The sequence below is a fragment of the Diorhabda carinulata genome, chromosome X (genome assembly GCF_026250575.1).
Source record: "Diorhabda carinulata isolate Delta chromosome X, icDioCari1.1, whole genome shotgun sequence".
Lineage (NCBI taxonomy): Eukaryota > Metazoa > Arthropoda > Insecta > Coleoptera > Chrysomelidae > Diorhabda > Diorhabda carinulata.
Window position 1 is genome coordinate 55,245,969 of NC_079472.1, and position 13,827 is coordinate 55,259,795.

At 33.3% G+C, this 13,827-nt stretch overlaps 1 protein-coding gene across 1 annotated transcript; it reads right to left on the minus strand.

The window, feature by feature from the left end:
* Positions 1 to 12,482: 12,482 nt before the first annotated feature.
* On the minus strand, positions 12,483 to 13,635 carry LOC130901146 (mediator of RNA polymerase II transcription subunit 8). The gene is made up of 4 exons (XM_057812258.1): positions 13,399 to 13,635; positions 13,100 to 13,345; positions 12,804 to 12,974; positions 12,483 to 12,735 (listed from the first exon to the last, which is right to left on the minus strand). Exons 1-4 carry the CDS (start codon positions 13,564 to 13,566, stop codon positions 12,541 to 12,543), a joined length of 780 nt encoding a protein of 259 aa, XP_057668241.1. The 5' UTR covers positions 13,567 to 13,635; the 3' UTR covers positions 12,483 to 12,540.
* Positions 13,636 to 13,827: the final 192 nt, after the last annotated feature.

Sequence of the window (13,827 nt, forward strand, 5' to 3'; positions counted from 1 at the left end):
GCCGTTCAAATGATTTCTTTAAAATACCTGTAGTAAAAACTATATTTGACTTTATCTTCCAATTCAGGATATTCAATTTGGAACATTTCATACATTGTTTCAATACTGAGTGCTGCATATAAGTATTGTTTCTTCTTGATCCCATAGTGGGTTTCTCTGACCTCAAATCAAGAAATGTGGTTATGGATAGTAACATAAATGTCACCTTTGATGGCATTTCCGCTGCGGCTTTCGCCTCTCATGTCAGTAGCTGTTTTATTTTCAACTAATAGACTAGTCAGTCTTGCAACAGAAAGAAATTCCCTATTGCCCTTAACATTGTACTGAAAAGAAATATTTCTTGTTTTAGAGGCTTGATTTTCACTTGTATCAGCAGAGCAATCTGTTACTTATTTCGTTCTACGTTTAATTTCTTTAACCTCAATCAAAGTTTACAAATATAAATCCTGTTGGTTCCTAAAATCGATTGAGTAGAAAGTATTCCATATCTGTATTTTTGTGTCATTATTAATGGATAAACTGCATTTCCGTGAGCATTTACAAACAATCTCATCAGGAAAACATTTTTGTAAAACAATGTTACACAACAATATATTACGTCCGTGACCTCTAAACAGCAACTAAAGGTGATATCAGACGGTTCACTTTTCATTCATTTCTGCCTTTCTTTCACCATCTTTCATTGAGAATGAAACGTCTAGGCATTAAATGAATCAAAAGTGATAAATGAATTTATTAGTGAACCAATCCAGCAATGTTGAATTTCGGCATCAATCACTCGCACTCCGAATGAAGGAGAAATCTAAAAATGAAACGTATGAACACAAGGAGAGTTCTTTTGACGACAAATAAAGTTCATTTTTTTGTCATTTTGTTTGTGTCTTGTGAGCGTGGAATGAAGAAAAAAGAACATTCACTTGAGTAATCTTTCATCCGAATGAACCGAAAAGTAAACCGTCTGATATCACCTTAACTATATAATGGCGTAAACAAATACATAAAAACAGTGATGCAACAGGTCAAGCGATAATAACCAGTGTTACCTCGAGACGAAACTAAAATTTACTGACGAAACACATCAAGTGACGCCAGTTGACGTTTTTCTACACTAAACTTAATATTCCATGCTAGAAAAAACCCATTTGGAGAGTTGGCAGATGACTGGTTTTTGCGTAAAACTGTGTATTTACATAAAATTTCCAGAATATGTATTTTAATGAAAATATCAGTTGATGGGCTTCTGAAATAAACGATTCAATTCATCCCGACTCTGTTTTAAATCATACAGAAATACAAGCCCGATTCATCAGCCGTAATGTTTTTACTAAGCCCGTTATCAAATTTTTTGATCATAAGTTTGACCTAATCTCCTTTATTAACAAATGAGATACACCTCTTGAACATCGCTTGGTTAGTCGTAGATGATCTTTAACAATTGTCTGTGCAGCTACCAATCCAATTCCTGAAGTTTTCTTGATTTGGTCATAGGTCACTTGATGATCTTAGGTAACAAATTTTCTTACATTTTTTCTGTGGTAATTATAGTGGGCGGTAGGCAAGAACAAGTTTTCTAATATTGTCCTAACTCCCTAAATCCTGCATACTAATTAAATACTATTGCTCGATGGAAGATTGGCCAAAACTAAAGTTTGATGACATCCTCTTGTGTTCTAAATAATTGCCTGAAAGTCATATGCAACGTGTACAAATTTAACACCAAATTTCATAAATTTATTTGAACTAATTAAGGCCCAATCCGGAATATAAACATAATAAATTCCTGTGTAAAAATATCTAGCATGACCCTCGTCCTCGTTCAAACTGTTTCAAAGCAGTTACTTGTGTCCAATGTTTATAACTCTACAAAAATACTTCTCCATTTTATAAGGTAATTGTTGTAAGGTATGTACAAAGTTGTATCAAAGATTTAATCAACAATTTATTGTTATACAAGGAATTTATTCGATAAAACATGAATAGTACACTAGTAAGAGCTAAAAAAACAAGCATCTTCCCAATGATACGTGAAAAAAACTGAAAATTCCTATAAATATTTATTTGGATATGTAGCAAAAGTCTCATATCTCGTGTAAGCGATGTCAGATATTGAATGCTGGATGAGGGAAGGCCAATAAAACGTAAATGTTTAAGCAGGAATTGTAGTAAAGTTACAAGACCCATATTCTTTGACGAAACTCTCAAAGTACGATATTTGGAATTCTTGTGAATAGATAACGTCCCAAATAGAAATATCTGGTCTTAACAAGTTGATTTTCATTTCGCAAGAGCTCGTATCTCGATGGTGATTAGTCTTCTTCTTCTTCCGTGTGTTAGGCGTAGTCGCCTCTTTTATCTTCGACATCCTTGCCTCCTATCCTGCTTCAAGGTTGTCGCTCCAACTTTTTCTGGATCGGCAGCTACTCCTTCGGCCCAATGGGGATTTATCGCGTGCTATCTTGACTAGTCTGTTGTTATCCGTACGACTTATATGCTCATTCAATTCTTTCTTTCTTGATAGAAAGCATTCTCTGCTACTTCCACTATTCCTTTGGTTTTCGCCGTTTCTTCGTCTTATATATTCCCGATTTGTTTATTCCACCATATGGTTTCGTTTAAACATGCTGCTATTCTTAAGGGTTTAGTTGTTTGCTCTCTTACTTCGCTCTCTACGTCTCCAAATACTGAAATCTCGATTCCTAGGTATCTGAATTTCATTACTTGGTGAATTATCTGGTAATTTGTGATAGTAATATCAAAAGAACAACTGAGAGTATTATTATTTTGAAGTGAAGAAGAAGTTACATTACTATTGGTATTTGAATTGGCAACATTTAACGAATTCAAAGAAATAACATCCTCTATAGTTGTATTAGTACTTATTGGATTGTTAAAATTTTCACTGTGGAATCCAATTTGTTTTTTATTGAGTCGTCCATTTAGCCCTCCTCAACTGTGTTGGATTTCCACCCACGGTGCTTTTTTAGTTGAATTATATCACCACCGGAATCCACTAATAGAGACGCCGAAGAGCGTCGAAATGTATGCCCAGTGTAGTTTTTTGGATTAGATAAATTCACAAATATGTTGAAAAGATATTGATACCTACAACTTGGGTTTTGCATTTTCCATTTCTATACTGCAAAAAGTAATGAACTGTTTTGACATTTGTGGGTCGTTGGTTTTTATATTTTTCATAAATGTTTATCAAGTTCAATCTATTGTCAGATATTTCACCAATAACAGTAAATCGACGTTGAACATGAGTTTTTGTAAAAGTAAAATCAAAGCAGAAAGAAACAGATTATTGTCATTTAACTGGAAGCCAAGTAAGACAGTGTTCGAAGTGATAAGTAGCACCTCAACCAAAGAAAATAGCAGTGGAAACAAAAAAATTATCAAACTTCTAATTTGTTATGACCATTGGTGTATTAACAATGGTGCAATCACATTTGTAACATACATAAAAGTTTGAGTTTTTCAATGAAGATCATTAAGTGACTGCTACAAATGGTAATGTAACAAAAACTTTGGCAAAAGGAACTATTTTGATGAAAGCTTTGATAAATTGATAAATGCTGAATAAAACATGTTCCTTTGATTGCCAAGAATATTTTCTCAGTAACAAAAATCCACAGGATGTATGGAGAAATAGAGGTTCGAAGAGTAGAAGCCAGTAAACAATGACCAAAGCCTTATTGCGGCCGAGGTTATTTCTCTTAAGAAGTCTAATGTGCAGTCTAATCTGAGAAGGTGGAAATGAATTTATGAATTGCTTAAATTGATATAATGCTTTTCTGAGTTCGCTGATAATTAAAACATTTCCGGTATTATTAATATCGTCACACTTCATTTTATATGATTCCTCGCTTCGCAGAGCTCCCGCGATTCCGAATATTAAAGCAGCCTGGAAGATGTTACAAATAATATCTAAGTTTACATTAAAATTTTTTGCTGTCATACCTTATATATCAGATAATGATCGTCTCTAGCTTTCAACAGACACTTATTAATTTCTTCACGGGCAAATGTTTTAGATTTTTGAGGTCTATAGCCAACTGTTTTATTTTCTAAACATGCAATGAGTTTCGAGTATTTACTGATATCCACGTCGTCATTTACCGTTAGGGTGCCTTTGAATATTGAATAAGTCAACCAAATAATTTTAGTTTCAAATAACAATCTTATAACAATCTTTCTGTGAAGCTGTTTATGCCTTTTTTAGTACGCCACTCCATAAAAGAATTATATTCCTCTAAATACTGTTCCCTGGATTTCCCAGGGAGAAGATTCATAGTCGCTGAAGTTGTGGAAAAACATCCAAAGCCTTTGCCAAAAACTTCTAGTTTTTTGTTTTCATTTTGATCCTGTCTTCTGGAAGTCGCGGAACATGAATTGTTAGAAGCTGCAAGTCATCCCATAATACCACTACTTACTGCTTCCATAGCTAACCTCACTCCTCACTCCAAGACTGTCTATTGGTCTGTCTTCCATATCAGCTTACCGTTCTAAAAATCTAAGGTTTGGCCAACCCAAGTATTTGTAAGAAAATAAACTAGCTAACTAGCGGAAAATATAGTTAATGGCAGCCAATAAACTTGTACTATTCAAACCGGCTCAATATACAGGATGAGTCATGAGGAACTTTACATACTTTCATCATATATAGAGTACCTCAGAGAAGATATCATGTGGATACTAAAAAGTATCAACTCCTCTTCTTTATTAGTTTATGGTATAATGTTTATACTGCTTATTTCGGGCCAATATAAGAAAGTCAACGCTTAATCCAATTTTCCATATCTATTGTAAGCCTCAGTTGGGATGGCCTTCAATACCTTAAATCAATTCCTTTCTTATAGTTTCAATAGAATCATGGAAAGTTCCCTAAAGTGGATTTTCGAGCGGTGATAGAACGATGATTTTCGTTTGGTGTTAGGCCAAAAAATAAGTAGAATGTGGCGGCACATTATCCTGGTAAAAATTCCCGGATGGTCTGCTCAAAAATCCACTAAGTTACGAAGATTTACTTGATGGCCAGTAGTATTCTTTATCTGCCGTTTAACCTGAAACGAATTTATGGTGAACCCCAACACGTTAATCGAAGAAAGCGATGAGTATCATCTTGATTATTGAGTAACTTAGTGTTGCAATATCTACTCGATGTTGTTTTTGCAAAAGATTTATTAACATTAACCAACATATTTTGAAGCGGTGCATAACAGGTGTTGGGAAACTCTGTTATTATCGTTATCAAAGGTGGATACGCGACATACATGAAGCAAGATGCTAATAAGTTCGTAACCTTCACTGGATGCTTGGAGTCAATAAAATACTTGCATTCGCCATGAAATAACTTCCCGGAAACACTTTTGCAACATTTTGAACGAATCTGTAGCCGTAATCTCATTAGAAATGCCAAATCAAATCTTAGAACAAACTTTTGAATTTTGAAAAGAAATGTTAATAATTCGATTTACGCGTACTAATTCGGGTCAAAGATCACATCATGTATTTCAATAGGAAACGTAATTTTTGTAGTTTTTCAACTCTACTTATATAAGCAGCCCAATATTCTCCATTAATTAGAACGAACAGGTGCACGTGAAAAACGTAATTGACTATTTTCATCTGTGTTAACATTTATAGATGTTCTATCCAACTCTTGAACGTGCGTTTAAAGTGACAACTATCATTTTATCTAACTATGTAGTTTTAAGACAATCTCCTAATATACAGCTTGATCACGAAGCAACAAATTAGTTATTTTATTTCAATCAATATGATCTTTAATAATTAAAAATAAAGATGAATAACGAACTAATTTCCTTGTATGACATAAAAACTGAATATACTGTGATTTATTTGTAAACTTAAGTTTCTATAATTTATATTTAAACTACTATAAGTATGGAATTTAATGTGTACCTACATTTTGATTACAATCGAGCAGAATTTTTTCAATAAATAATATGTATACTGAATAAATTTAATTCAATCCATAATTATTGCAAAAAAAATTATGTACCCACAAGAAAGAGTGTATTGGCGCCATATACAGTCAATTCAACCTTCTAATGTCTTGACCTATGTGTATACATATACGTAAATCGAATAAAATGTACCGCAATCTCAAGATCACGAACTTCTCAAACAAGATCTAATTGACTAGGACAATTTAGGTTACAATAATAAAAAAACAGCAATATGTTAATTTTTTTTAATCCTTTCTTTATTAGCAATCAGAATACATATTGCTCTATAGGCTAATGTGTTGGTGTGAGAGCTTTCAGCTGTCAGTGACGTGGTGAAGATCCTCCAGTGAATAGTCCAATTTAACCTTCTGACAGTACTGTAGTCATATGATTATCCAGTTTGTTGTGGTGTTTGTTTCTTTTTTCTTTAATGACGTCCTGAATGTAAAGTATTTTTATTTCCTTTTATCATATGGTTCCAGACTTCATTTCTTACCATTCTCAACTCAATGATTGCATTATATACAAGAACCAGTATAGTTTTTTCATCTTGAAGTCTATTTGCTTTTTCCAGGTGAGTCTTCTGTCCCATATACATCCTTAGGTATTTTGTGGTTGATGACTTTAGTACTTGTATATTATTTATTCATACTAAGAGGTCAGATGTCTTTTCTTATTGTGAGTTTTACTTGAGCAGATTTAGTCTTATTGATGTAACCTTTACGTAATAACCAATTTGTCTATTTACATGTTTATTTTGAAAAGCGGTTAACAACGACTGGACTTCGATCTGATCTATGTAGCTTATAGTGTTGTTCTATGTCCTCTTTATCGTGCGACTTAGTTTTTTATTCAGAGGATACATCCTAATTTATATCAAACTTGGTACGTTCATAAATTAATGATGTAAAACTAGCAGATTCCTTTAAACGAATTGAAAGGACATATTCATAAAGTGCTAAGGGTCTGTCCTTCACACAAAAGTTTAAGAGATGAAATCTGCATAACGTAATCTATAAAAATTGAAAGAAAACATTTAGTGAGTTAAATGAAAATGTATTAAACGGCACTGTACATATAATTAAGTCGAAAATTCGCAAAATTCTAAGGAGTATGACTTGAGCCAGTGCTCTACTATGTCCTTCAGCTTGTTTTTTGAGTTAATGCGCTTCACCTTAAGATGTTGTGGGCTCTACCATCACTGCTAACCTTTTTATTGTGAAACGCCGATCAGTTTGGCTGATTGACTGTTCTAATTTTGGATCATCTACTCCCCGGTATTAACGAAAACGGAAACGTCACTTTCTCATCGATTCGCCAGAGATACAGTCTCACCTGTATAAATTAACATCTCCAATGGTTACAAATCTAATAACACCTCAATCGTCGCACAACTTAATCTGATACAACATCGCTTCTCATTAGGTTACCTCAAACTACCAATTCTAATTTTTATCCATTTGGTTGTTAAGATCTTTTAAAAGCATTCCTCATATATTGGTGGCGAATGTACTTCTGTTCCTTCAGTAATGCTATTATCTCTAGCTGAAGATACTACATTCAAAGAAAGAGAGAGGGACTCACTGGTGATTTCTTGTTTACATTACAATTTTTATGCTGCCTAATTATTGCTTAACGATTGATGAATATTGCGACAAATTCCCCATTCACAATTCACTTCCCTTTCTGCTTTTATTTCATTGGTTATTGGCCAATTGGAGAGTTCTTTATTTTTATTTAGCGTTAGGTAACGGTTCCTCTAATCTTCAGTGGCGGTTTGTATTGTCCATTACTTTCAAAGAATTGGTCGGTATGTATGTATGGATGTGGAGTCTCGTATACACTGCGACCCAAAGGATCCATTATGTCCTCCTTTTCTGCTGCGATACCGGAGAACTCAGTGTTTACAGCTGATCCATTAATCCCACTCCTTTTAAAAAGTCTAGAATGTGGGCTGGCGTATTGCCAGAGATGTTTATCTTCTATTTCATATGCTCCAGGTGTAATGCTCGTATTTGTTGAGGCGACACTGTCCCGATAGAACTCCTGTTAGTATCCGTAGATTATTCTTACTTAGTTCAGCAGACCTACTCTGGTTATAGTTTCCCAAAAGAGTATTTGCCTGTCTCAGGACTAGTAGACTGTCCAATAATTGGTTTTGCTTATATCTACTTACTTTTCTAGTGCTTTTTCCATTGCTCTGTAGCAATCCGTGTCCCATGAAGTTCTTGTCTGTCCCCGCTTTAGCGAACTTATCAACTATTTCATTTCCTTTCGTTCCGGTGGAATTGATCGGTCATAAATTCTTCAAAAATCTCATGCGTTGTTCAGCTCCATCCAAAACTTTATTAAATACGATTCCTGTGTTATATCAGTTTGTTCATTCGTTTCACTTCCTCAATCTAACTTTAAAGTTTTAAGAGCTAACACATTATTTTTGACATAAGTAAAGTTGTTGTTGTTAAACATCGGAGATTGGAGCAGTATTGACAATCAAGTTTTATGTAAATATAGTTTTTAAGAAGATTAAATAGATTTATCTAAAAAATTGCTTATCACAACCACAAGTTCCCTATATTGAATTGAAATCAAACACTTCTAGTGTACATCAAATGTTGACAGAATATTAGGATTTGCAAAAGATTTGTCCCTAATAGTTGGGAAAACTAACAACTGAACAAAATAACTACCCTCAATTGGGGTGACTTTGCTCCTCAGGGTATCTTTGGCCAGTTTTTCAAAAAATGTCCAGAACTTAAAAATGGTTGATTCAAGTGACACCAGACGCGCCTAATGTACTTGGATAAACCTTTCCAGATCTACCGTTGGCACCACTGAGATCATCAATTCGAACTTTTTACCGTCCAAAAACGTTTTTGTTTAAACAATTCTGGCAAACAAATACTGGCATACCATTCAGAATTGACTGTTCTACGTTGCTCTAATGTCCATGACGATCTTGCATTATCAGTTTACGGACAGCATCGAGACTTTCTGGCATAACAGCCGATTTTGGAAGACCTTCTAAAAACCAGTGTAACCCGCTGACTAAATATGGTGCTTCATCAGCAAAAATCGAAGCGAGTTCATCGGCACATTTCTTTTGGTTTAATACGCATCGAAAGTCGAATATTTCAAGTAACTAAATCTGAATGCACAACCAAAAGAATTAAGTGGTGGTGCTAAATGTTAAGTATGTCGAGTAGATCGTCGAAAAAGTGTGCAACGCATGCGGAAACTGCATTTTTCGAACAAATGTTATAAAATAATAAATCACTAGCAACAGGAACAATAATTGATTGTTATGTAATTTATTCATAAAAAAATTCTGCAAGATAATGTAAACATATAATAAATTTCAACTAAATTTTTTTTTGTAAAAATATTCATGAAGTGAATAAATTTTATAAGCAATACTTTAGTTTTATTTCATATCTATTTGTTTTCGATAATTTCAAAGGAACTCGCAGGACGAGGTTCTCCTGAATACTACGGATTATTTGCCTCAAGTACGAGTGCAATTTTTTTCTTCAACCTCCGATCGCTCCGTGCAGATGCTACGCGAGCAGAAGAAAGCGGGCATGCGCTGTAGGCGACTACGAAGCTCTCGCACTACACACTCCGCCATTGTTTACATTCAGGCGTCAGTCGGCGTTATGCTACACCCACGTAAACATTATTGATACTCCCGCCAAGTGAGAATTATGAAGTGTGAATCGTTTTCTACAGGTTGAAAGCCATAGTGCTGCAGAAATACATCGGAGAATGAGTCGGGTGTGTCGGGAAAACATCATGAGTGATGGTGTTGTAATTATGTGCATGATGAAGGGAGTCATTGACGGCAACTTTCTTGAAAAGGGTAACGACAAATGTCTCAATCTCTTGTGATTATGTCGAAAAATAACCGTAGGTGTACCAATCTTTATATAAAATTATTCTTTTATATAAACTTATCATTTATTTATAGCCTATAAGAGGTTGAAAAAAAACAGCCCTCGTAAAAAGTCCAAAATACTTAATTGGCAAAAGACAAATTTAAAGTAAAATTCCAATCCAAAGAATACTTTACACCTTCAAGCCCTGCTACAGCTTTCATAACTCTAGATTTAGTAAATAACGACTTCAATAGAAGTGTAAATACATTTGCAGAAATGGCAATCCAATAAAAAATGTATTTTTAAGTACCCCATAGTATAACTATGGAAGTATAGAAGATAAAAAACTACTTGCAAAATAAGATAAAAAACAACACTTGACAGTGGCTTTTGGAGTTTCTGCCATGGAAGAATTAAATCTATGAAATTATAATTAGATTTTCCTTAATAATGCATCTTCATTCCTGTCGGAAATAGTTTTCTTTGCTCATACATGAGACACCATCTATTAGACGTTCGAAGTAATTGCTAGACATCTGTAGCAGTCTTTCTAAGCTGTGACATACCTATTCTTAAAAACGTGCATCTCGAAGTTTTGTGTATAAGATATACCAGACGAATATTATATCATTACTCTAATTTTCACTATTTATTAAAGTCCTTTAATTCAAGTTAAAATTTCTGAAATCATTGGAGATATTCATACTAAATATGCTGTTTATTATCCCTACACAAACACTCATAATTACACCATCAGTCTTGTATTTTAATAACCAATTATCTTCAAATTCTGAAAGTAAAATGTCAAACTGTTTAATTGTATAGGGAAGTAGTCGATTATCGGATAGGCACCTAAATTCGGAAACCTAGATTCTGGCTCTAGTAAGTGCTGCAGCCCACCGGCGATCATACGAACTTGAAGCCCTCGCTTCCGACGTTCCACAGTGTAGTAGCCGATGTGTTTCTATTGCTTTTGTTGTTGAGAGAATTTTGGGAAAGTTTTGTTGGTTCACAGTTTTTGCAGTGTTGTTTTGTTTTGGATTCTGTCACTACCGCCAAAGCTAAACCTCCTCCAAAATGTGATTCGTCTGACGAAGACGACATGAATGTTCGTTATGTATCGACAGATGATGAAGAATATGTCTACTGCTGTCAACCGTACAAAAATGATACAGGTGGATAGCATTGGATAAGATGCATTCTTTCTCTTAGATGGGCGCATGAACTTTGTTCTGGATATGATAAGAAAGGTTGGAAGACTTTCACATGTGACTTCTGCAGTCAGAAGTAGACTATTTAAAAATCAACAAAACAAAAAGACAATTTTTTATGATCTAAAATGCAAAAAAAAGATTGGTGTTGATTTACGACAGTTTACTATTTTTTTTTGTTTAATTTGTTTGGTTCTTTTATACTGTTCGTTTTAATATTACGTTTCAAATTTAAATTTATTATGAAATATTGTTGTATAATGTTGTTTCTAGCCCATATTTGCACCTTATTTCCCTTCTCTATCCGATATTGGGAGCACTTATCATCCGATATTAGGAGCCTATTTCTTTTAAAATGGAAAAATGCTAACTTTTATGAAAAAAATCAAAAAAAGTAGTAAATTTAGTTTAACCATTAAGAAAGTCTCAGATCTTGTAAACAATATAAGAAAATATATCTTAGATTCTTAGAGCGTAAAAAAATATAAAACCTAATTAGTGCATAAAAAAACAAAAGCTGGGGGTTCTTTATTTACATTAATTATTTATTTTTACCTACATTAGATGGCTCAAAAGAATATTTTCATGTCCTAGCCAATCTGAGAGCCTCTGGGGTATGCCAGTATGTAACTATGTTCTTGTGAAGAATTTAACAAAAACAGTAATTCAACCCTTTCAAAAGATTCTATAGCATTCAACTGCTATAAAATGAGTCCATTAGTAAAACTGAATCACCTCACTTATATCCATTACGTCTTTAATGAAAGTATATTTGATTTTCCCTGGAAAATTAGAGAGGTGACATGAGTTGGTTTCCTCATGATTTCATTCTTTATACTCTTTCGAAACTTCAGAGTGTTGGAATTTTAGTTTTCATTATCCTTTCATCCATTTTTACCACTCTTTCTGATCCTTTGCTACTATATTCAACTACTGTATTGTTTTCCCTTAGGAATCCCCTTCCTGCTCTATTTGTTGTAGTCAAGTTTTTCTGTGCCTTCATTTGCTTCTTTTTTTATATATTTTTGCTTTTGTCTCTTATCTTATTAGGTTTTGTATTGTTCCTTTCTTTATATGTCCATACCAATTTGAGCTTCTCTAAAATTATCTCATTTCTTATTCTATCCATCATCGTTTTCCTTGCTAATTTCCAAAGTTGTTTTATATTATAATAATAAATAGACTTTTATGACACATTAGAAAGAATGTAGAGGATGAAATTTACATTTGCGCAATATTATTTTTAAGAAATAAATTCGCAATCACTATACTTTGATAATTAAAAAACATGTTTAATATACATCCCTTTTTTAAACATACACTTTCATTTGCGACCTGATACATGAACAAAAAGGAAATATTATATACAATATTCTAAGCTAAAATTCATTTATAATATAAAAAATAAATACAGTCTTCACATATACACAATAAATCATAAATATACATTTTTATTTACATATATATTCAAAACATTCCATTTTATCTTCCATAAGGATGCATCTGACCTGCACTCTTAATATTTGTTTTTATTGCTGACGGAGCTTTATTCATAGTCATTGCCTGCGTAGTAGGAGGCATCTGACCTGGTCCAGGAGGACCTCCAGGTCTTCCTTGGTTTGTAACCATCATACCACCTGATGTAGGATTTGCTTGGCCATTTGGAGCTTGGCCCATCTGAAACAGAGAATCATAAGGTTTAACAAAGCATAAATTCATACTATGACATTAAATGGGATTGCTACCTTCAATCCTTTGCCCATGCCAACTGCAGCTACAAGAAGGTGGGTATCAGAAACACTTGAATTTTGCTGAGTATTTCCTCTGGAAGAAGACTCTACCTCCCATTCTTCACGTGCTTTACTCACAATATCCCAAACATGTGATACAACTTTTTGGTAAGTTGCTATTTGTTTCTACAACAAATATATTAACATTAAGAGGTATATCTAAAAAATATTAATTCTACAATATTTCAGTAACATAACCACAGGGACTTCTATAATTTATTCAATGATAATTGCTCAAAAAATATATTTACTTGTGCATTATCATATTGTAAACCTAAAGCTTTGTTTTCCAATTGTATCATCTTAGATTCTGCCATTGGTTCCAGTTTTGTCCTTAGATAATCGGGTACTATGTCATGAGCAAAAGTTGTAACTCTATGCTCTGTTATTTGAGCCAGTTGTTCATCTCTCTCAGGTGATAACATCAATGGTAACACAGTTAGGTTTCTTAACACTGGACATTTATCATGACTCATTACTTTAGAAAGGGAAGTTAGCTTAAATAGAATTGTGAATGAATTGATAAGTCATTTTTCAAATAATTACTTACTTGACCAGATATTAAAGCATAATTGTCCAAAAAAGTTGGCCAGTTAATTGTTTCATATTCATTTTCTATTTTAAATATCATAGATGCTATCGATTGTTTTAAATCATTAACTCTTTGAATAATAGAATCTAATGCAGATTCTAGCTGTTTTTCCTCCCTTTGTTGCATAATTAATACAACTTTATTTGAAAATACTGACAACAAAATAACCAAAAAAATATTATTTACTCACAAACTTCAAACGTCAAATTAAACGTTGTATTTGACAAATGACACAGGATTAGGCAATTTCTAAAGTTTAAAGTTTAAAGAACTTTCAAAAATATATTTATTTGAAAATAGAATGAAAAAACTATAATACTTCAAACTATAATTGCTATTAAAACTATTAGAGCTTTAACCGATTGAGTATTATACCAAACACTGTCT

Excerpts from the sequence above, each read along its gene's own strand:
- LOC130901146 (XM_057812258.1), bottom strand. The coding sequence starts at position 13,566 with ATGCAACAAAGGGAGGAAAAACAGCTAGAATCTGCATTAGATTCTATT. Across the intron at positions 13,346-13,398 it reads ATGCTTTAATATCTGGTCAA|CTAACTTCCCTTTCTAAAGT; the intron begins GTAAGTAATTAT and ends ATTCTATTTAAG. Across the intron at positions 12,736-12,803 it reads GCATGGGCAAAGGATTGAAG|ATGGGCCAAGCTCCAAATGG; the intron begins GTAGCAATCCCA and ends TCTCTGTTTCAG.